General features: G+C 41.7%; 2 protein-coding genes and 1 long non-coding RNA gene across 4 annotated transcripts in view; 1 reads left to right on the top strand and 2 right to left on the bottom strand.

Annotated features, from left to right (window-relative positions):
- Positions 1-29: 29 nt before the first annotated feature.
- On the bottom strand, positions 30-11,277 carry LOC106576791 (protein CC2D2B). The gene is made up of 11 exons (XM_082964709.1): positions 10,728-11,277; positions 10,530-10,621; positions 10,299-10,439; positions 9,022-9,411; positions 8,650-8,830; positions 8,316-8,469; positions 4,533-4,677; positions 4,226-4,328; positions 3,817-4,020; positions 304-390; positions 30-132 (listed from the first exon to the last, which is right to left on the bottom strand). The coding sequence occupies exons 1-11, from the start codon at positions 10,758-10,760 to the stop codon at positions 34-36; spliced, it is 1,629 nt and encodes a 542-aa protein (XP_082820835.1). The 5' UTR covers positions 10,761-11,277; the 3' UTR covers positions 30-33.
- Positions 11,278-11,778: 501 nt separating this feature from the next.
- Positions 11,779-13,807, bottom strand: LOC145861726 (uncharacterized). The gene is made up of 5 exons (XR_014381354.1): positions 13,733-13,807; positions 13,571-13,648; positions 13,278-13,370; positions 12,071-12,194; positions 11,779-11,910 (listed from the first exon to the last, which is right to left on the bottom strand). It is a non-coding gene; the product is annotated as an uncharacterized LOC145861726 (long non-coding RNA).
- A 1,388-nt stretch (positions 13,808-15,195) lies between these two features.
- The window catches only part of LOC106576794 (TATA-binding protein-associated factor 172), a 71,627-nt gene continuing 63,252 nt past the window's right edge, over positions 15,196-23,570 (top strand). For both annotated transcript variants that reach the window (XM_014154203.3, XM_045700724.2), the window contains exons 1-5: positions 15,196-15,627; positions 17,018-17,141; positions 17,773-17,887; positions 18,485-18,628; positions 19,875-20,089. In XM_014154203.3, coding sequence (XP_014009678.3) covers positions 15,614-15,627; positions 17,018-17,141; positions 17,773-17,887; positions 18,485-18,628; positions 19,875-20,089 — 612 coding nt within the window. In that variant the 5' untranslated portion in view covers positions 15,196-15,613. The remainder of the gene's footprint in view (positions 15,628-17,017; positions 17,142-17,772; positions 17,888-18,484; positions 18,629-19,874; positions 20,090-23,570) is intronic.

Genomic DNA, 23,570 nt, shown 5'->3' with positions numbered 1-23,570 from the left:
GAGAAGGGTTAAGGAGAAAATGAGTCTTAATCCTCACATCACTGTATCTGCCTCGTGGTACTCGGTGACTATATCAGAGAACTTGTACTTCCTCTTGATGTTGAACAGTTTTTTTCTTGCCAACTTCAGCGCCTAAAAAAACAATTACAGCTCGCATGACAATCGAAAATGACATTTCAGTATTGCTACTCATTAGCACATGTTCATATATCAAACAGATCATATGAGTAAGCTGTGAATACAGACATACGCGATAAAATGCAATCTGACTCCAGATGACAGAATCTAGGGAAGGAAGAGTACCTTTTGGATGCAGTGGATAGAGCGTGCTCTCTGCATTGTGATAGGGTCTTCATCCATAAGGGACAGACTTGGGAATGCACCATAATCCTGGGAAACAACAAAGCAACAAATGTCCACTTTCGTTAAAAAGAATTCACCCACAAAGTTATTGCAGGAAGAGAGTAAAGTATGTACAGTTGAAGTCGGAAGTTTACATACTTAGATTGGAGTCATTAAAACTCGTTTTTCAACCACTCCACAAATTTCTTGTTAACAATCTATAGTTTTGGCAAGTCGGTTAGGACATCTACTTTGTGCATGACAGAAGTAATTTTTTCAACAATTGTTTACAGACAGATTATTTCACTTATAATTCACTGTATGATAATTCCAGTGGGTAAGAAGTTACATACACTAAGTTGACTGTGCCTTTAAACAGCTTGGAAAATTCCAGAAAATGATGTCATGGCATTAGAAGCTTCTGATATGCTAATTGACATCATTTGAGTCAATTGGAGGTGTACCTGTGGATGTATTTCAAGGCCTACCTTAAAACTCAGTGCATCTTTGCTTGACATCATGGGAAAATCAAAAGAAATCAGCCAAGACCTCAGAAAAAAATTGTAGACCTCCACAAGTCTGGTTCATCCTTGGGAGCAATTTCCAAATGCCTGAAGGTACCACGTTCATCTGTACAAACAATAGTACACAAGTATAAACACCCTGGGACCACGCAGCCGTCATACCGCTCAAGAAGGAGACGCCGTCTGTCTCCTAGAGATAAACGTACTTTAGTGCGAAAAGTGCAAATCAACCCACGGAACAACAGCAAAGGACCTTGTGAAGATGCTGGAGGAAACAGGTACAAAAGTATCTATATCCACAGTAAAACGAGTCCTATATCAACATAACCTGAAAGGCCGCTCAGCAAGGAAGAAGCCACTGCTCCAAAACCGCCATAAAAAAGCCAGACTACGGTTTGCAACTGCACATGGGGACAAAGATCGTACTTTTTGGAGAAATGTCCCCTGGTCTGATGAAACAAAAATAGAACTGTTTGGCCATAATGACCATCGTTATGTTTGGAGGAAAAAGGGGGACGGTTGCAAGCCGAAGAACACCATCCCAACCGTGAAGCACGGGGGTGGCAGCATCATGTTGTGTGGGTGGTTTTTTGCAGGAGGGACTGGTGCACTTCACAAAATAGACATCAGTCAGGAAGTTAAAGCTTGGTAGCAAATGGGTCTTCCAAATGGACAATGACCCCAAGCATACAGTGGGGGAAAAAAGTATTTGATCCCCTGCTGATTTTGTACTTAATGGTAGGTTTATTTGAACAGTGAGAGACAGAATAACAACAAAAATATCCAGAAAAACGCATGTCAGAAATGTTATAAATTGATTTGCATTTTAATGAGGGAAATAAATATTTGACCACCTCTCAATCAGAAAGATTTCTGGCTCCCAGGTGTCTTTTATACAGGTAACGAGCTGAGATTAGGAGCACACTCTTAAAGGGAGTGCTCCTAACCGCAGCTTGTTACCTGTAAAAAAGACACCTGTCCACAGAAGCAATCAATCAATCAGATTCCAAACTCTCCACCATGGCCAAGACCAAAGAGCTCTCCAAGGATGTCAGGGACAAGATTGTAGACCTACACAAGGCTGGAATGGGCTACAAGACCATCGCCAAGCAGCTTGGTGAGAAGGTGACAACATTTGGTGCGATTATTCGCAAATGGAAGAAACTCAAAATAACTGTCAATATCCCTCGGCCTGGGGCTCCATGCAAGATCTCACCTCGTGGAGTTGCAATGATCATGAGAACGGTGAGGAATCAGCCCAGAACTACACGGGAGGATCTTGTCAATGATCTCAAGGCAGCTGGGACCATAGTCACCAAGAAAACAATTGGTAACACACTACGCTGTGAAGGACTGAAATCCTGCAGCACCCGCAAGGTCCCCCTGCTCAAAAAAGCACATATACATGCCCGTCTGAAGTTTGCCAATGAACATCTGAATGACTCAGAGGACAACTGGTGAAAGTGTTGTGGTCAGATGAGACCAAAATGGAGCTCTTTGACATCAACTCTACTTGCCGTGTTTGGAGGAGGAGGAATGCTGCCTATGACCCCAAGAACACCATCTCCACCGTCAAACATGGAGGTGGAAACATTATGCTTTGGGGGTGTTTTTCTGCTAAGGGGACAGGACAACTTCACTGCATCAAAGGGACGATGGACGGGGCCATGTACCATCAAATCTTGGGTGAGAAACTCCTTCCCTTAGCAAGGGCATTGAAAATGGGTCGTGGATGGGTATTCCAGCATGATAATGACCCAAAACACACGGCCAAGGCAACAAAGGAGTGGCTCAAGAAGAAGCACATTAAGGTCCTGGAGTGGCCTAGCCAGTCTCCAGACCTTAATCCCATAGAAAATCTGTGGAGGGAGCTGAAGGTTCGAGTTGCCAAACGTCAGCCTCAAAACCTTAATGACTTGGAGAAGATCTGCAAAGAGGAGTGGGACAAAATCCCTTCTGAGATGTGTGCAAACCTGGTGGCCAACTACAAGAAACATCTGACCTCTGTGATTGCCAACAAGGGTTTTGCCACCAAGTACTAAGTCATGTTTTGCAGAGGGGTCAAATTCTTATTTCCCCCATTAAAATGCAAATCATTTTATAACGTTTTTGACATGTGTTTTTCTGGATTTTTTTGTTGTTATTCTGTCTCTCACTGTTCAAATAAACCTACCATTAAAATGATAGACTGATCATTTCTTTGTAAGTGGGCAAACGTACAAAATCAGCAGGGGATCAAATACTTTTTTCCCCCACTGTACTTCCAAAGTTGTTGCAAAATGGCTTAAGACAACAAAGTCAAGGTATTGGAGTGGCCATCACAAAGCCCCGACTTCAATACTATAGAAAATTTGTGGGAAAAACTGAAAATGCATGTGCAAGCAAGGAGGCCTACAAACCTGACTCAGTTACACCAGCTCTGTCAGGAGGAATGGGCCAAAATTCACCAAACTTATTGTGGGAAGCTTATGGAAGGCTACCCAAAATCTTTCACCCAAGTTAAACAATTTAAAGGCAATGCTACCAAATACTAATTGAGTGTATGTAAACTTCTGACCCACTGGGAATATGATGAAAGAAATAAAAGCTGAAATAAATTATTCTCTCTATTATTATTCTGACATTTCACATTCTTAAAATAAAGTTGTGAGCCTAACTGACCTAAGACAGGGAATTTTTACTAGGATTAAATGTCAGGAATTATGAAAAACTGAGTTTAAATGTATTTGGCTAAGGTGTATGTAAACTTCTGACTTCAACTGTACCTGTATGAAACTACTTATGAAACTAAACGTTGCAGAATATAGGGATGAGGAAGTAGTCTACTCTGGTCCCACAGATTTGTTTATGCTGTGTATAGCCAGACATTGGCATGACAATGACCATGCTGTAGGAATTGGCAAGACAGCACAAACTAATCTGGAACCAGGCTATATGAGAAGGGCATTACAGCGAACATTGCTTCAGTAATGTCTCTGTCGTGGAGAGGGATGGGTTTGGAGGGGCTGACGCCCACAGCATGAGAGCTCCGCAGCTGCAGGAGACCAAAGCGCCTGGACTTCTCCAGCTGCTCCTCAGTGGTGAAGTCAAACTCCTCCTCCAGGGCATGCAGGCGGAAGTGACCCGTGGCTCTGTCTCTCTGCTCACAGGCCTCCTATTGGTCAAACAATATGAGACGCTACTTCAAACGTCCACTTCAAACCAAGTGCTCCGGGCAAGCTTTCATGTTTCAGCACTCTAGCTGTTTCCTGGATTTGAATCCATGGCAACCACTGAGTGTTTTGTATCAACAACACATCATTGGGTTTATTTTGATAGAATACAAGTGGAGGTTCTGAGTCTACAGTGTTAACACTCACCCTAAGGAGTTCTGTGAGTTCTGTGTTAGAAGGGTGGTTGGGGTCAAACTGAAGGTCCCTGATCCATTCAAGCCTACTTGCATTGGGACCGCTGGCCATGGGTCTACAGGCAATGTAACATGGTTAGGGTTTATATTGCAAGACAGCCTAAAGAAAAGCCTTCAACTCATAAGGTAACAGACAAACAGAGGTGTGTGTGTGTGTGTGTGTGTGTGTGTGTGTGTGTGTGTGTGTGTGTGTGTGTGTGTGTGTGTGTGTGGAAGACGGCCAACCTTGTGGAAGTCAGTCAGGTGTTGTTCAGACTCACCTGGTAAAGCTGGGTCTGTGTGGTGGGGCAGTGGGCGCCATGGGAAAGCCACTCTCATCCACAGCCCAGGAGACAACATACAGCAGCCTCCCAGAGGTCATGAGGCACACCTCAGCATCCTCCTTCTCTAGTTTGAATGGGACATCTAAAAAGACCATTGTTTTGTCACTAAAGACCTGGGTTGACATTATCCTTATACAACAACAAAAAACCACATAGTGAGCTAAATTACCATAACTTTTTAAATAGACTTTCACAGGATAGCTCATCACTAAATATCAAGGGTAAAATTGGGGTGTAGATATTGGGGGCGACGGAACAGTAGAGATTTTTTAAAACATTTTATACGCAATTCCTGCAATTCATTTATTATCTATGAGGGGTATTTTGAAAACACAGTATAAGTGGAAGGATAAGTGGAAAGCCAGCTCATTTCCTGCAAGTCTACACATTTTACCATGGGGCAGTGAAAAATGTTCTGTTTTATAGCTCATCACATGCTATTTTTTCACATTTTGCAATGAGAATGCTAATTTCCTGCTACTCTACACAGTTTGCCATGAGGCTGAGATAAATTTAAAAAATTAATATTCTTTTAAATCATACCCAAATAATGTTGTTGACTAAATTATACTTGTATTTGTGGCTAAAGAATAAATTGGAGAGAAAAAAAACCCACCTCAAACTTGTTTCTCAAACAGACCGTTTAAAAAATGCTTGCTATTTCCTCATAGAGTAATGTCAATCAGCAGTCTACTCGTGTGAATATTTTTAATGACCGGTATTCTGTTGTTGCGGTACGCCCACACCATTCCAACACAGAAAATGCTTTTTCACAAACTTAATTACCCTTTTTTGTAAGGAAAACTATTTCACTCATACTGTAATTAATTATAGGTCATATTTCATAGAAATCTCAAAACACTGAACAGTTACTTTAAAAGTTGACTTTGGGCAAAAACTAAAAAATAACGGTTATAAACTGTATAACTGATCAACGCACCATCATACCAGGTCATTTAATGAAAACAAACAAAAATGGATAAATAAGATATTTGGCTACAGAAGTGCCATTTCTTACTGATCTCTACAGCTTCCATCCAAAAACAAATCCTGTGAAATGGGGTCAACAAATACTGGAGGAGTTACTAGCTAACGAACTAGCTATGTCGGTCGCAGCGTGCATGACCAGAATGACACATCGATGAACCACCAAAGGCAAAACCCATTTCTGTTTGTAAATTGAGAAAGACAAGTTGGACAGTTTTTTGTGATCAGAGTCAACAGTTAAAGCAAATTTCCTGCAATTGTACACATTTTGTTCATATGCTATCTGGGGGGCCCCCAACCACCAAGAGCCCTTGGTTCTCTATGGTGTTGTAGGTCAGGGCATGACTAGGGGGTGTTCTAGTCTTTTCATTTCTATGTTGGTGTTCTTGGTATGGTTCCCAATTAGAGGCAGCTGATGTTCGTTGTCTCTAATTGGGGATCATACTTAAGGTGTCCCTGTTCCCACCTGCTTTGTGTCAGTCCGGTGAAACCTGTACCGGCTCCATGCACCAGGCCTCCAGTGCGCCTCCCCAGTCCGGTACATTCTGTGCCAGCTCCTCGCACTCGCCCTGAAGTGCGTGTCACCAGTCCGGTGCCACCTGTGCCGGCTCCACGCACCAGGCCTCCAGTGCGCCTCCCCTGTCCGGTACGTCTTGTGCCAGCTCCCCGCACTCGCCCTGAAGTGCGTGTCAACAGTCCGGTGCCACCTGTATCGGCTCTACGCACTAGGCCTCCAGTGCGCCTCCCCAGTCCGGTACGTCCTGTGCCAGCTCCCCGCACTCACCCTGAAGTGCGTGTCACCAGTCCGGTGCCACCTATGCCGGCTCCACGCATCAGGCCTCCAGTGCGCCTCCCCAGTCCGGTACGTTCTGTGCCAGCTCCCCGCACTCATCCTGAAGTGCGTGTCAACAGTCTGGTGCCACCTGTACCGGCTCCACGCACTAGGCCTCCTGTGCGCCTCTCCAGCCCGGAGCGTCCTGTGCCGGCTCCACGCACTCAACCTGAGGAGCGTGTCATCAGTCCGGTGCAACCTGCGCCGATGCCCAGACCAGGCACGGCGTCCAGTCCTGCTCCAAGGCCGGAGCGTTCCTCTGCGCTGGTGCCCAGTCCAGGCACGGCGGCCAACCCAGCTCCATGGCCGGAGCCTTCCTCTGAGCTGATGCCCAGTCCAGGCACGGCGTTCAGCCTGGCACCATGGCCGGATCTGGGGTCTGGGCGCCACCGACACTAGTCACCCCCCCTACCCTCCACATTTGGTTTCAGGTTTTGCGGCCGGAGTCCGCACCTTTCGGGGGGGGGGGGGGGGGGGGTGTCGTAGGTCAGGGCGTGGCTAGGGGGTGTTCTAGTCTTTTCATTTCTATGTTGGTGCTCTTGGTATGGTTCCCAATTAGAGGCAGCTGATGTTCGTTGTCTCTAATTGGGGATCATACTTAAGGTGTCCCTGTTCCCACCTGCTTTGTGGGATATTGTTTGTGTATGTGCAGGTAGCACTACGTTACTTTACGTTTCGTTGCTTATTTATTGTTTTTGTTTGAAAGTTTCATTTAAATAAAAGATGTGGAAATCAACACACGCTGCGCCTTGGTCCTTCCATTCAAACGAACGTGACAATCGTCCCACTAAGCGCAAACCAGATGGGATGGCGTATCGCTGCAGAATGCTGTGGTAGCCACGCTGGTTAAGTGTGCCTTGAATTCTAAATAAATCACTAACAGTGTCACCAGCAAAGCACCCCCACACCATCACACCTCCTCCTCCATGCTTCATGGTGGGAACCACACATGCAGAGATCATGCGTTCACCTACTCTGCGTCTCACAGATCAAGCGGCAAAAATCACAAATTTGGACTCAGCAGACCAACGGACAGATTTCCACTGGTCTAATGTCCATTGATCGTGTTTCTTGGCCCAAGCAAGTCTCTTCTTCCACAAATTAACTTTTAACAAGTCACACCTGTTAATCGAAATGCATTCCAGGTGACTACCTCATGAAGCTTGGTTGTGAGAATGCCAAGAGCTCCCGAGTGGCGCAGCGGTCTAAGGCACTGCATCTCAGTGCTAGAGGCGTCACTACAGACCCTGATTTGATTCCAGGCTGTATCACAACCAGCCGTGGTTGGGAGTCCCATAGGGCGGCGCACAATTGGCCCAGCGATGGCCGAGGCAGGCCGTCATTGTAAATAAGAATTTGTTCTGAACTGACTTGCCTAGTTAAATAAAGGTTAAATAAAAAATAATAAAAGAGTGTGCAAAGCTGTCATCAAGGCAAAGGGTGGCTACTTTGAAGAATCTCGTGTGGCCCGTGTGGCTCGTATGGCTCAGTTGGTAGAGCATGGTGTTTGCAACGCCAGGGTTGTGGGTTTGATTCCCACGGAGGACCAGTACGGAGAAAAAAATGTATGAAATGTATGCATTCACTACTGTAATTCGCTCTGGATAAGAGCGTCTGCTAAATTACTAAAATGTAAATGTAATCGCAAATATAAAATATATTTTGATTTGTTTAACACTTTTTTGGTTACTACATGATTGCATATGTGTTATTTCATAGTTTTGATGTCTTCACTATTATTCTACAATGTAGAAAATAGTAAAAATAAAGGTGTGTCCAAACTTTTGATTCATACTGTATATCGGGTGGGGGCATGTCCCCCCCATCCCTGTAACAATTTCACCAATGCTAAATACCACATCTTCCAAATAATCACAAATCATAGCTACAATGTTACTCACTGCTCCCAACACCAGCGTAGTAGGCTTTGATGGCTCTGTCACTGCTGAACTCTGACCTCTCCATTGTAGCGTTGCTAGAGAGCATGTTCCTGTCTGGTATGGGCACATACATTTTGGCCACAACAGTGCTCTTTTGTTTCACTGTCTCACAAATCTGGAATTGTGAATTTACAAAACAAATAATGAAGTTTATAAACTACTTATAAGGCCATTTAAACAAATCCTTTATAAATTGTAGCTTAACATAAAGTGCTACTGGAACAACGTAAGAATATAACATATCTCAAAAGCCAAAAACGAATGAACAATATTATTTACAGCAAGAGAAACATACCTCAAGCATAATGTTCTCTGGGCTGTGTACTATCTGCATGTTGAACATCTGTTGAATTTGAACTCCGAAGTCACTGTTGTCGAACATGGATGGCTCGGAGGTAGACACATGCTTTCCATTATAGAATATGTTCACTGATACTTTGTGGTTGGCCAGTTCATATCTTCTAACCTTCTCATCACTGTAAAATAAATAAAATATGAACAAATTGAATACATTGATAACATCAAAATACACGATTATATATCATCAGTCAGTGCCAAAGTAAGTGCCATGTCCACTCTCAGCTGGAGAGTCTTAAAAACATACATTTCCAATGAATGAATAAACAACAACTAGCTAAAACCTTTCTGCTTCTGAAGAGAATCTTACGGTGGACAGCTACTGGTTGGAGTGACCACCCCACACATAGTAAGAACAGGAACTAGATCTAACTGATCTGCCTTCTGCTTGACAGAATCAGTAGACATCTCCTCTTCTTGTCCTGGAACTAGAGGGATGTATATCTCCTCTTTGTTATGCTCCTTCAGCTCCCTACACAGGTAGTGCTGCCTGATCGTTACGTCTCCATCTGTGTAGAACTTTGTCTGCAATAGGATGTTTACACCGACAACAATGCAACAAAGGTTACTACAAACAGTACGGCTATAGTTTATTAATAACAGTTGTGTTAAGAGATTGTCAAGAGAGAAGACACTTGCTTTCATGTGATCATCTGTCCCAGTTCTGTTTGTCGTGCTGTCAGTGATCCTTGCCTTCACTCTGTGAATGAGATTAGTTGCAATGAAAAAGATACATTGCAATGCTTTCTAAACACTTCTTGGTTACAATCATAGAGTTGGATAGAGGCCAGACATGTATCATGGGAAGTGCCACTGAGGGCCATTCACCAATTTGAAGTAGTCAAATGGATGTAACTTGCTCTGGGTTAAGCAAGGTTCACAGAATTCCATCCAGGTCAGCAGGAAGGGTCAGCCAATGGATTATACTCCTGAGCAAACATTCCATAACTGCAAGTGGCAGTAAATCACCAAACTTGGCTTTATAACTGTTCAGACTATACACACTACAACATACTAGTGGTAGTATGCACCTTTCATCTTAATTACAAACTGTCAGTACACTCAGAGAAGTAAAAGAAGAAGAAATTGAAAACTTTAAAATGGATGTAGCCTTAAATGGCTCTGCCCATGCTTTCACAGAAGCAGCCATTGTAAAGACAGGAGATGCGTTCTCTAGTATCTCTATGGTAACAACTGCCCTATCCTAAATGTTGAACACATGAATAGCCTACTTTAAGATGATATACACTGTACGCTTTGCAATGACTTTAAAAGTCAACGTGAGGATGAAGAAATATAAATCAAATCAAAATCTAGTTCTATTGGTTACATCCGCCGAATACAACAGATTAAGACTTTGCAGTGAAATGCTTACTTACGAGCCCATTCCCAACAACACAGAAAAATATTTGCTCAATTTCAAAAAAGGACATCGTAACACAATAAAATAACAATAACGAGGCTATAGAGCGATGTGTGTTGTTCATGTGATATCACCCATGATTTGCATTAACGTTTATGACCAGAATTTGCATATACAGCATATTTAGGTCTATTCTATGTCAAAATAATACAAATGATGCTTACTTATGCAGCTGTAATTTCACAGTGGTGTTCACATAGCCGTTCTTGGCCCTGAGGGTTTTGATGCGCTTCCAAGCGGCAACAATGTTCCTCACCAGAGAGATGTCTGCCTGCCTCTCATTCTTCAGTGCTACATGGGTCTTTCTGCAGTGAGCAGATTCATTAAAGCAATACCTTTACAAACATATAGGTACAGTAAATAATCATATTTCTTAGAACAGAAATCCCTCTCACCGTATTTCCTGTCTCAGATCCTGTAACTTTGAGCAAGTAGCAGTTTCATCAGTGGTGGTCAAGGTTGTTTCTGACTTCTTCAGTCCGCTTAGCTACCAGGGTGAGGTACAACAAATATTTCAGATTAACAATCTACTACTATGACTGCATTACCTTTCCCAAATGATTTCAATTGTAAGTCTTATGATAGTGTTGTACCTTGTCCTGCAGAGAGGTAGTTGCACCCTTCATCTCACGGGTTTCATAATGCTCATAGAGCTCGTACAGTCTCTGAGCCAACACATGCTCTGTGCTAAACAGGGGATGATGGGTGAAATTCAGCCTGGCTAGGTTCAGGTCAAGCTGCCACAGCCCTGCACTGCCCTCTGCATTAGAGACAACAGATCCTGCACTTTGCAGTTTATCAGGCTGTAAGAGGACATGGTATTACTGACTGGCTGTAGGTGCTTCAAGCAGGGTATTAATGACAGTTGGGATTAGGTCAAGTGTCTTTAAAAATGTGTATTGCATGAAAGAGGTACTTGTTACTATATGTTACTATATGTAACAAGCCATTCCATTCATAAGACATTACAACATTACACATTTTACATCACACATAGTCCACTCAAGGACAGACTCACCCTCATGTTCACCGTGGCCAGACAAGGAGACTGGCATGAGAATGGGAAATCTACTTTACAATGCCAATACTTCTGGATTGGGTCTGGAATTGCAATCATGCAACCATTCTCTCCAAACCAGGACTGTCCCTGAACGACAACAAGTGCACAGCATCTCTGCTCACTTTTGCTTACACATGATAAAGGTCAACGTGGTACTTTGCTGATAAAATGTAGATAACACCAGATAAAATGTAATATGCCTTTATATCAGCAATTTTACATTTTCGTCATTTAGCTTAGCGGTATACTGTACATAGCATAATATGTTTCATTAGAGCCGATTCCATATATTTCCTGAATGGTAAAAGGCACCATTTGATGAAATCTGAATGTAAACATGAATACTCCTCTTTCCTGTGCTCATTTTAGATATTGCGTAACACGTTGTTTCATAACCAGAATTCTAAAGAGAGCCATGAAAAGGCTGCTCATATGGTGCGATTAAATTATTACAAATATGTATTATGTAACCCCTCTATCAGTCAACCTTTACTCCCTAAACATATTGGGAGTAAAGGTTGAAAATATTGTGATTATGTACCGGAATGTACTTATTATCGATATAACATGAATCAATACCTTTTCTTCCTCAATCAGCCGGTTGCCCATTTTGTTTATCATCTTCTTCAGCACTTGGGGCCTCTCACAGACATAAAACCCTTCATCCTCCAAAAAACGGGGCTTCAAATACCTTGGTATAATCCTCATTTGGTTTACTGTCATCAGATTTAATCAAATGATTCTCACTTTAAAATTCTATTTCCTTCACATTCAGTTATAATAACAACAAAAGCAACGATAAGGTACTAAACATAAACAGTAGGGGTATCTTTTACACCTCAAAATGTTAATATAAAGACTATAGGTCTACATCACCTGGTAAATCACTGGGTACAAATAAAAGGTCTGGATTTACGTTGAGTGTCTCAATATCACCAGGAACAAGAGGATTATGACACTCATCCACATTGTCAATATCGATGACAGTATCTATCCCACTCTATCATGGAAACAAAATAAACATGTTTCAATAAAGGCTGCATATTAATAATGTGGCAGCCATTTCATAACACAGTTACATAGGTGAATGACAAAATGTTTTAAAGGTCCAATACAGCCGTTTTTATCTCAATATCAAATCATTTCTGGGGACCAGGTTTCCATCCAACCTTTTTATGCAAGTAAAGTACATGTCGGCTAAAATAATGTCATGACAGGCCTGACGGAAACCGAAAATTTGTCGGTAAACTTTCCAAATGTCAACAACAACAAAAATACACTACACAAGGTGGGATCTTTTTGTCAGTAAAATGTATTATGAGAGAAATGTCGGTGCAAACGCTTTTATGAGCAAATATTGATATAATAACCATCATATCAAAGTAAACTTGGGAGTTTACGTGATGACATGTTGTGTGGTCCTCCCTGAATTATGAGGAACTTCACAGGGTGGTGAAAGTGCAAGGTGATGAGCTTGATGCTCCTTTCCAATGAATATCGAGGGTCAATTTTTTGGGGTGAGAAATCCATCAGTAGAGTTGAAAATCAGATTTTTTATTAGGTTCATGGGAATTTAACCGCAAAAGGTATTTTTATGAGCACTACGTCATCATGCACAGACTTTTATCCTCAACAAGTCAATTTGATGGCGCATATTCGTTTTATGCAGATTTTAGAATATTTGCATGAAAATCTTTCGCCAATTGTATGGAAACCTAGCTACTGTGATTGTTTTCGATTAAACTGGTAAAAAAGAAACATAAATAGCTTCTTAGCAAAGAGCAATTTTTCAAGCAAGAACATTGCTAGGACTGAGTGGCCTGAGTGGGGAGGGGAAAATGTGCTGTTATTGGCAGAGATGTTTGAAACTCTCTTTCTTATTGGTCTATTAACTATTTTCAAGCCAACTTGACACAACTGTGGGAAGCATTGGAGTCAACATGGGCCAACATCCCTTTACTCAGTGTATATAAAACTCAGGAAATCACGTTTTTGACTGCACTGGGCCTTTAATACATTTATGATCACAGCTATCTTTGTACATTTCCCACCAAATGTATATTCTTCACTATTGTTGGGTTACCTGTTGTGAGAGTGTGCCAGTGGTATGTCCATTCTTCTCCAATTCATCAAATGTATTGCAGAAGAATCGATCGGCTTCTTCCTCTGAGCATGACTTAAAAGAAAACAGTAGAAATTATAAGAGACCAGATTATATATAGGAGGCCAGATTATAAGAGAAACGCACTCTCTCATTTAAGTAAGTATGTATCAAATCAATAGTACAACATAATGATGAAAGCCAGACCCAATACCCTGGTCAGACTTCTAGCCTACTGTATAACGCACAAATGACAAGACCTGTATTTTCCCTACCGGCTTGTCAGCAATCTTCTGAGGTTCTTTTATTCTCACTTCTCTTGCAGCATTGATTTTACTTTGAAGGATTTTTAACTAGATGAGGGAACATAAGGATGACAAGATGAACCTGTTCACATATCGTGGTTATAGCTTTAGTGGAAATCAAGACTATCTCACCTTGTATTCCTGGAGCATGAATCTACCTCTTTCTTGACTTCTGCTAAGCCTGATATGAGGTGGATGTTGTATCACTGTCAAATGTGGTCACCAAGCGGAGTCAGTAAACACAACACAACAACAACTATCAAATGCACAATTCTCTACTGAATAATTAAAAAAAATTAAGCAGTATGCCAATACCCCTTTCTTGGATGTATACTCCATCTGGAACCTTTTCCTTATTCTCCTCTGTCATCCTGACAAACAAATGGATATGTCATACAGAACTGTTTCACTATTGCCACAAGTTATAGCCACATGTCTCATCCTCAAGCCTCACCTTGAAGTTGCGCAAAAATGAGATAAACATTTCTTAAATTCATTTTAATATCTTGTTAGGATACAGCTGGAGCAGATAGCCTAATCATAATGTTTTTACAGTCTAGTGAGACCTGGCAGACAAGTCACCAAGCCATGGTCGCCATGGGATCAAATAAACATTAGATCAAATAAACTAACTACTAGAACAAACAAACAGAAAAGACCAATAATACCATCATGGTGAAAGTGTAGGAAAATAACACCCAATTGATAAGTACTAGCTAGCTAGTTAGACTCTCAGCACAGATGAAAGGGGTTAGCTAGTTCTAATATTTTCTCTCAGCATAGCTAGCTAGCTACTAGTAACATTAGCTAGTTTGCTAGCTAGCTAGGTTCCTCCCAAATGCATACTTATAGCTAGCCAGCTAAAGTTAGCTAGATAGAACTTGATAGGCTTTGCTTTAGACAACTCCCTCACTGTAGCTAGATAGCAGCTGATTGACCATACATGTAGCTACTAGGTATTATGTTTATGTAACATAGCTACTGTACCCAACGAAAGTCTGAGATTTCTTCGGCATAATTTCACTGCTCCACTGTCATGTTAGCTAGCTGTGCCCACACATCAGAGCGCGCTAAATCAACGTTCAATCAACGTTCTCGTCTTTGTACAAGCTGGCAGTTTCAGCACTGGTCAGCTCCTGGTGCTGAAACTCAGCTACGACAGACAGATTTGGCTGCTTGCTGAAATATTTTGTACAAATTTAGCAAGCTGGACACTTCAAGAATGTATAAAATGTATCTAGACCATTTAAAAGTGTTTTGCTTTATTAGCAGCTTCAAATATTAAACTTTGTGATTCTGAAGAAAGTTTAAAATACTTGGTGATGGAACGTTGATGTAGTTATGTTAATACATTAGTTTTATCAAATCTATCACCATGAGGTTTGAGTTGCACCATGGAGTAAATGCATTGTAGACCTGATTGTAAAGGTTCTCTCTTGTGAATGAAAGGTGCGTGGGCGGGCTTCTGTCAATTCAAAAGGGAAAAAGTATTTCCTGCAGGATTTTTTTCATCTTCTTACCTTCCTCTTCAATGTTATTTTTGATTGGTCGCTGAAATGGCTTCTAACCAATCAGCCGGCGTCTGCTATGGAGGAAGGAATAAATGCAAGATGGCTCCTCATATAAAATCAGCCTCCTGTGTTCCCTTTAGAGGACAACAAAATTACTCTTTAAATCGTATTAGATTAAAGTACTTATCTGGGAGTAGTGCTGAAGGTTGATACAAGGTTTAAGGTGATATACGTTTAATACATGGCAATTAACTGACGAAGAAGTTATTGAAGAGACAAGAGGGACCTACTTTTGAAGCCATGATTTGTTGAACTCATTTCGACTGGTTTCGGGTGGTGAGCTGTGTGACTAAAGAGAGACGCACCAGGCCCTCCTTTGCTAGGCTAGCTAGCTATCGCATTGGATTAGCGTCAAGTAAAGAGGATAACTTTTTTAAATAAATGATAGCATCTGTTAAATGCGGATCACAAAAGAGCACATTCACGCATTCAATTAATCGTCATGGCCGTGTCAAGGTAAGATTCCCTAGCTAGCCAACTAAGGTTAGCTATTCTTATCCAAGATGATTAGCAAATAGTTAGGTACTAGTTAATTAGCATGAACAGGCAATGGCATCATCATTCACGGTGGCGTTCACTAGCTAACGTTAGCTCTAACTAAATTAACGTTAGCTAGCTATTTCAATTAGCCAGCCAGTTTTACTGAGGTAGGTAGCTAGCTAGCTAGCATCTACACAACAGCTATTGGCAATTAGCTAACAGTATGTATTTTTTTTTGTTGCTAGCTAACGTTAGTAACTAGCAGACCTGTATAGCATACAATTGATATTGCTAATATGTTTGAGATATGTTACTTTTAGCTAACCGTTAATTGATGTGCAATCTGCTTGCGAATGTGCCAGTCTGTCATTTTGCAAATCAGATTATCGCTCTTGCGTTTCATCCAGATTTATTTTGATGAGATTAGTCTCCCAAATGTATGGTTATTGTACGGTGGTTGGTTTCCCTTGTGTCAGATCTTGTAAATTTAGTTTGCTAAAAAAATATCATGGGCAATCGTGTGTCTGATAGTTTCTCTAGTCAGGCTCGCAAGAGGATGCCTATTTGAAGCCTTCAACTAATGCATAGGCTATAAATCAGCTGAAGGCTTTATACATGCTCTATTGACAGTTACCCTCCAGCCAATTTATGAATCTATAATTCTAATGATATGCACATTGTATAATCAAGCTGCTGAACATCCTCCTTTTCATATGAAATTACCTAGTTAGTAGTACAATAACAATGAATAACAAATCCAAAATGCTCCACCCTGATCATTTGCATTGAATGCTCAAAGGGAAAATACTTTTTCTGCCCCTGCCTAATCTACAAAAGATGTATCCATTGCTTAACCACAATTGTATGAATCTGTAGCCTAGAGATTGTTGGATTTGTTTTACTTTGAGTGGGATGGGCATTTTGCCACACTGAACAGCATCGCCCTTTCTAATGGCACTCTGTTTTATTTTTAGCAGAGATGTGTTCAACGCTCCTATCAAACGGTAGTAATATGCTCTAGGTTCGAATGATTGATGTCATAACTAATTTAATGATTTGGATTTGAAGTGCCCTCCCTAGTGCCATGTACACTGCAATCTGCAAAACTGAAGTGTGTGTGTGTGGTATACACCTTATTTCACAAAGCAGAAGTTCACGTTCCCACTTAGAATCCTGTCGACAACACTGGAGTTTTACAACCCTCCATGGAGTTGATATCCTTTCGTTACATTTGGAAATGCCAAAAAAATGAATGCAACTTCTCAGAAGTCTCTTCAAATATATGCAATGTAGACCAATGCATGCTTATTTTCTGATCTACTTGTTTCCTCAGTTTTTCTCTCTCCCACTCTTTCTCATCCTCCAGGCTTGATCGTCTGTTCATCCTACTTGACACTGGAACTACACCGGTGACGAGGAAGGCTGCTGCCATACAGCTGGGAGATGTGGTCAAACTCCACCCGCATGAGCTCAACAACCTTTTGTCGAAGGTGGGTGCTGGGCTTGTCCTCATCAGTGCCCACAGTCAGGTTTCTATCTACATCAGGGCTGTGTTCATTAGGCACCAGAAGGAAGAAAAGACTGAAACGGGGAGAGACTACTTGAACTTAAATGTTATTTTTTTTCCATTTTGCTACAATGGGGGCTAATGAAAACGATCCAGGGATTGCACATTGTTGTCAGCTCCCCACACATCAGCCTGCAGTGCTGCCAAAAGGACATCCATACTTTAACCACCCATACAGATTTGCAAACCCCCCCCCCCCCTTTCACCTTGTCTGGAAAAATCTAACTGGCGGCCGTAAAGGTCAGACTGTTGCATAGCCCATTGTCTTTGTTGCCTCAGGGAATGTTGAAGTGATTATTAAACAAGTGGACTGTTTGACCTGGAATAGCCATCTGATTTACATTTTAGTCATTTAGCAGACGCTCTTATCCAGAGCCACTTACAGTAGTGAGTTCATACTTTTCTCATATTGGTTCTCATTGAGAATGGAACCCACAACCATTGTGTTGTAAGCACCATGCTCTACCAACTGAGCCACATGGGACTTGACACCTATTTGAATGAGATGTGTTCCATCCTCTGAGTCTGTTTTCTCACTTACCCATAACCTACAGGTGTTGACATACCTGAGAAGTCCAAACTGGGACACGCGTATCGCTGCGGGTCAGGCAGTGGAGGCCATTGTGAAGAATATCCCAGAGTGGAACCCGTCACCCAAGCCCAAAGAAGGTGAACCAACCTCGACCTGCCACGTTAGTCACAGCCAAATGCCTGTATTTTGTTCATCCTTACAGCGGGGAACAAATAATGCCTTAACGTTCCATTACACAAAGGATTATCATTTAAATAACCTTTGAAACGGCCAGGAATGGGTGGATGTTAGCGCTGCATCTCTACTGCTCTTAAGTAACCATTGACAGGAGGTGACGAGGCACTTGAGTGTGTAGGCGTGGGCAGGCACATTTCTTTTAAAGCGGTTCAGGCTCATATCACACATCGAAATGAAACACTTGACATTTCATCAGCACTCAAGCACTCAAGGTGCACGCTTCAAAATTTTGTACTGTAAAAAAATCCCTGACGAAGGCAGTGGGACTGATATGTAAGCTTAAATAAACAAGTGATACTCGCAAGTGAAGTGTGCAGGTTTTTCCTTTCCTTGACCCCCCCCCCTTCTAGCTCTGACTACTGATATTGAGGAAGAATGTACTTCCTATATCTTTGGTTGTCCTGCCTAGCTATCTTATGAATGCACAAACTGTAAGTCTCTCTGCATAAGAGCATCTGCTAAATGACTAAAATGGAATGCGTGTCTCTCTCTTCCAGAGTTGTGTGCAGACTTCTCCCCAGAAGACTCCTCCTCTGACCGGTTGAGTTTCTACCGCTTTGACATTTCCCGCCTGCTCAAACATGGTGCTTCTCTGCTGGGTTCCGCCGGTGCGGAGTTTGAGGTCCAGGATGACAAGTCTGGTATGCATTTTTTTTTCTTTCTCATCAGTATTATCATGTCATATGTCATACATATGGGCTGCCAATCAGAAGAAAAAAGAAAAACATTACAAAAGGTACATAACTACAAAGTATTGAGTATTTGATCATATTTTAAAGTTTAAGTAATACATTCAGTATAAACAGGAAAAGAAAATATAACATAAAAGTAGGCCTCCACCCCCAACCTCCCAGCCCATTCCCCCCCAACCCCCACCAAGCCAACATCTGTCTATCCACTCCCTGAAACTGTTTCCCCATCTGCTTTTTAACTCTTACTCTGAACACCTGTGCTCAGTGAGGCTCCTAATAGTTTGGTTTGCGTCTGTTATTATCCAATTAGAAGGAATGTTATGGGAGAATCTGGTATGTGACCACATGGCCAGGCTATGTCTGGTTGTGCTTCTGTTGAACAAGTAGCTGCTTGGATTGAGTCAGCCGCTGTATTGACATCTGTCTTTTAGCTTGTGCCTGACTCCACACAGCAAACAATTATTTGACACTGTAGGGTGTCAGGATTTAGTTTCAATGTTGCATAATTTGCATTCTGAATCTCTCCCAAATGGCACCATAATCCCATATAGGGCATTATTTTTGGACCAGGGCCCATATTCTTTTCCTTTAGACCATTGGATCTGTATCCTCTAAGTTTGCTTTTACATGACGATGTGGTGATCCAAGTGACAAGTTCGAATACAATTTGAATTCAAACGGCTCCAGTCTTTGTCCTTTTTGTCTCCACTTAATAATACATGTTTTTATTTGGTTTCCCCAGCCATGGTCCTCCTAGTATTCACTACTCTGTATGTCATATGTTCAAGGTCCTGTGACAGTTCATGTTTTTGTGCTTTGCTACACTAGTCCAGAGTGACTTGCGTGCCTCTTTGATATATTTTGGCTGCAGCCTGTGAAGGTACAGTTTACCTGACCTGCTGTTACTCAACACTGATCTCTAGTTCACTTGCCTTCCTGTCAGTCTACCTCCGTACTTACGTCCCCTAAATACAGGAACATGCAGAATGAAGCCTTCACTTATACCTTAAGGGCTGGTTTCAGGGACACACATTAGTCCTGCTCTAATACACACAACATCCAGGACTAGGGGCTTAATCTGTGTCTGGGAAGCCTGCCATAAGTGTCCCTGTGTTCTCTACATAAAATGGGAGTTTCTCCAGAGTTGGTCTTTTCTACAAGCACCATACACTATCTCTGTGCTTTCCCCTGCCAGGTGAGGTGGACCCTAAAGAGCGTCTGGCCCGCCAGAGGAAGCTGCTGCAGAGGAAGCTGGGACTGGACATGGGTGCCGCCATCGGCATGGACACGATGGAACTGTTCAACGACGAGGACCTGGACACCCAGTACACCTGCACGCCGAGTGGCCCTAAGGCCCAGGGACAGGGAGAGGGGGGCTCTGAACCCTGCTCCAGCTCCGGCAATCACGTGGTGAGTCGGTCACACTACCGCGATTTCCAACTCTCCTCCTTTACGCTACTGCTGTATGTTGAGCTCCAAATTATGGAGTCAGTAATTCCTTTCAACTTTGAATAGCATCCTATGAAGCTTGATACCAGGATCGTGTTCATTAGGCTATATATTTTGCAACGGGAAAATAAGCATTTCTTATTGGATATATCCATGTAATCCCTCCCTGACGCAAAGCATTTTCTCACTACTGAACTCATCCCAGGTAGCATCAAGTGCAGGCTACTATCCTTTCCCATTAACTTAGAAAGCTAAGTATAGGTTAATCCAGGTCACATCGGTGGCAGACTGAGTACATTTACATGCACAGTAATAATTCTATATTAAACTGATTATAGCAGTATGCAGATTATGCAATAGTCATGTGAACACCTTACTCTGCTCATCATAATCAGCGTAAGGTCAAAATCTAAGTAAACATATGCCGACTAAAACAACTGGTTTTCTGAGTAATTTGGGGAATTTTTAGGTACAGGTAAACGCCTTAATTGGCATTTCCGCTGTGTCTTTGATCTGCACATGGGGTAGCACCAGCCGTGCGAGCCTCCCTCTTTAGCACGAGTGTAGTCAGTTAGTGACATCTGAATAAATGTATGTGTCTTTAGAAGTAGTTCTCACAACTTTATAGGTCCGAACTCCGAATCCAATATGCTTCCCAAAAATAACATGGTCGCTTATTTTGATTAGCGATTGTCTGCCATCAGGTAGCCTGATTTCAGATGTGTCCATGTAAACTGGATTATTAGGGAAATCGTTCTTCTCTCAAATCATGTAATCAAACTATTATATTATGACTATCCACAATAATCACATTGTGTGCATGTAACCGTACTCGGTGTGTGAAGCCGGGCTTAGAAGCTTGGTGCTTCTTTCAGCACCGAACAGCATTGCCAGGTATATTTTTGACCAATCATTACCTGACTATGCGTAACCAAACTTGGAAAGATGCATGCTGTAGCTTGTCTGACTGGGACGTCCGGTAGGAAGACATTGGAGTAGGTCCTGACAACATGCTTTGGCTCATACTGTTTGAAAACGTTACAAGCTGTCAAATCCTTGCTTCCTCCATCCTTGTTTTCTCAATGCCTCTCTAAGCTCACCAAAGGATAGGATCCAAGGTCCCTCCCTCAGACGACCTCTTCCAATGAACTTAGAGGCATTGAGGAAACAAGGACCCCCTTGGGGCCAATGAGTGACAGTTATTCACATTTATGTTGGAGATCTATTCTCCTCTCTCGAAATCAAGTTACTCACAATGGATAGGATGTCACAATGGATAGGATGTCACAATGGATAGGATGTCAGAAAATGGCCAGTTATCCTGATAGTAGTCTCGCTAGACTGTACTGATAGTTACATAATGGTCGATACGTAGTCAGTCGTAATATCTGAGCTGCATTATGGGACAAAGGCAAAGATGCCAAAACCAGAATTTTAACTTTGATACCAGGTCTAGTATCACAATTCTTGATACATCACGATACTCAATACAAAGAGAAAGCATATTAACCAAAGTCACAGAATGGCACTTGATCCAGACATATACTCAGCTACTGCTCTATTCAATTGTTGGGTGTCTTTTGAGTTCAATAACAATATGTTTGACATTTTGTTTTTTACGTCAACATTTTTCCAGAGACAGCCATGTATGCATTAATGAATCAATCAAATTGACTTTGTTTTTACCAATCTCAGTATATAACAATGGTCATTCTCTATTGACGAACTGGGTAAATCAATATGTAGCCTAGGCCTATTCACATAAATGCGTGTTCAATAGGAGTGTGTGCATGCATTGAGTTTGAGCTTGTTTTGGTCGATTTCATGAGGATACAGATGACAAACGATCTGTTTCCCTTCCATTTGGGACTTATTTTATTGTATGGATCAATAACACTTGCATAGAAGTAGCTTATTTGATAAAAGTGCACACTGTCTCTTTAACCAGTAATGATGTAATTTACGAGGTAAGAGGGGGACGTCCCGGAGTCAGTTTGCTGAGGCAATAGATAATCTTTGGGAGAAATGTAAGAGCAATGCCTTTAAGGGAATAAATAATGTTTTGGTGGTCATCAGCTTTGAAATCACCATATTTTGCGTTATGGTTTGCATTTTATCACACAAATTACCAGGATAGTAAATTGATAACTTTTCTTGTTGGCTTACAGCTGAAGCTATCATCTTGCACTGTAAAGAGTTCCTGACATGTTTTGCAATGTAATTAACAATTTCAACATTTCTACATGCCGTGTCGCATTATTCAAGTGTTAGCTCCCCATTCATGCTGCACAGACGTTAACATGCTGCAACCCAGACTCACAGTGCAGGCCCTGCTTTTCGCACTAAGGGGTACATCCGCTGCACTGACAGACCGAGTTGATCCATGAAACACATTTGACAGAAGTACCGAAAGTAACATTCGGCTACCAAACTTTTTTATAATTTTTTTAATGTTCTAGTATCGGAAAAGTACAGCCGTTCGGTATACCGTGCAACATTGCTATATAAAATATATTCTTTCTGACAACCATCAGTAGAGTTAAATGCGGTGGAAACCCATTTCACTTTCGGTACATTGACAATTATTTTATGTGCACTACGTCATCACTCACATCCGTTTATCCGCAAGAAGTAAATTGGTGGGAAATGTCTGGTGGGAAATGCACAGATTTTAGAATATTTGCATGAAACTCTGTCACCAATTTGATGGAAACCTAGCAAGTGCCTAACTACCCAAACCAGGCGCAAGTGGCCAAGAGAAGTCATGTGATCGCCAACTAGATAGCAGTAGGTGAACTGGGAATCAGACGACGTATTTACATCAATGGATAGGTAGACTTGAGCTTTCTCATATGTACACTACCGTTCAAAAGTTTAGGGTCACTTAGAAATGTCCTTATTTTTAAAATAACATAAAATTGATCAGAAATACAGTGTAGACATTGTTAACCTCTATGGGCTATGTGGGACGCAAGCATCCCACCCCTGGTACACCCTATCAACAACAGGTGAAATATCAAGAGCGCCAAATTTGAAAACAATTAAATGTCATAATTCACATTTCTCAAACATACAACTATCTTACACCCTTTGAAAGATAAACATCTCCTTAATCTAACCACGTTGTCCGATTTCAAAAAGGCTTTACGGCGAAAGCATGAAGTTAGATTATGTTAGGAGAGTACATTGACAATAGCTGTGTGTAATGTTTTGTCAATTCAAAGACAGGCGTCACCAAAAGCAGAACCAGCTAAAATTATGCACTAACCTTTGACAATCTCCATCAGATGACACTCCTAGGACATTATGTTAGACAATACATGCATTTTTTTGTTATATCAAGTTCATATTTATATCCAAAAACAGCGTTTTTACTATGGCGTTGATGTTGAAATCGTTTCCCTCCAATAACCGCCAGTCAATCAGCACAACAAATTAAATA

The sequence above is a fragment of the Salmo salar genome, chromosome 18, assembly GCF_965601325.2.
Source record: "Salmo salar chromosome 18, fSalSal1, whole genome shotgun sequence".
Classification (NCBI taxonomy): Eukaryota; Metazoa; Chordata; class Actinopteri; order Salmoniformes; family Salmonidae; genus Salmo; species Salmo salar.
The sequence above is the reverse complement of the archived record's forward strand: the minus strand, read 5'-3'. Positions and strand labels throughout refer to the sequence as shown.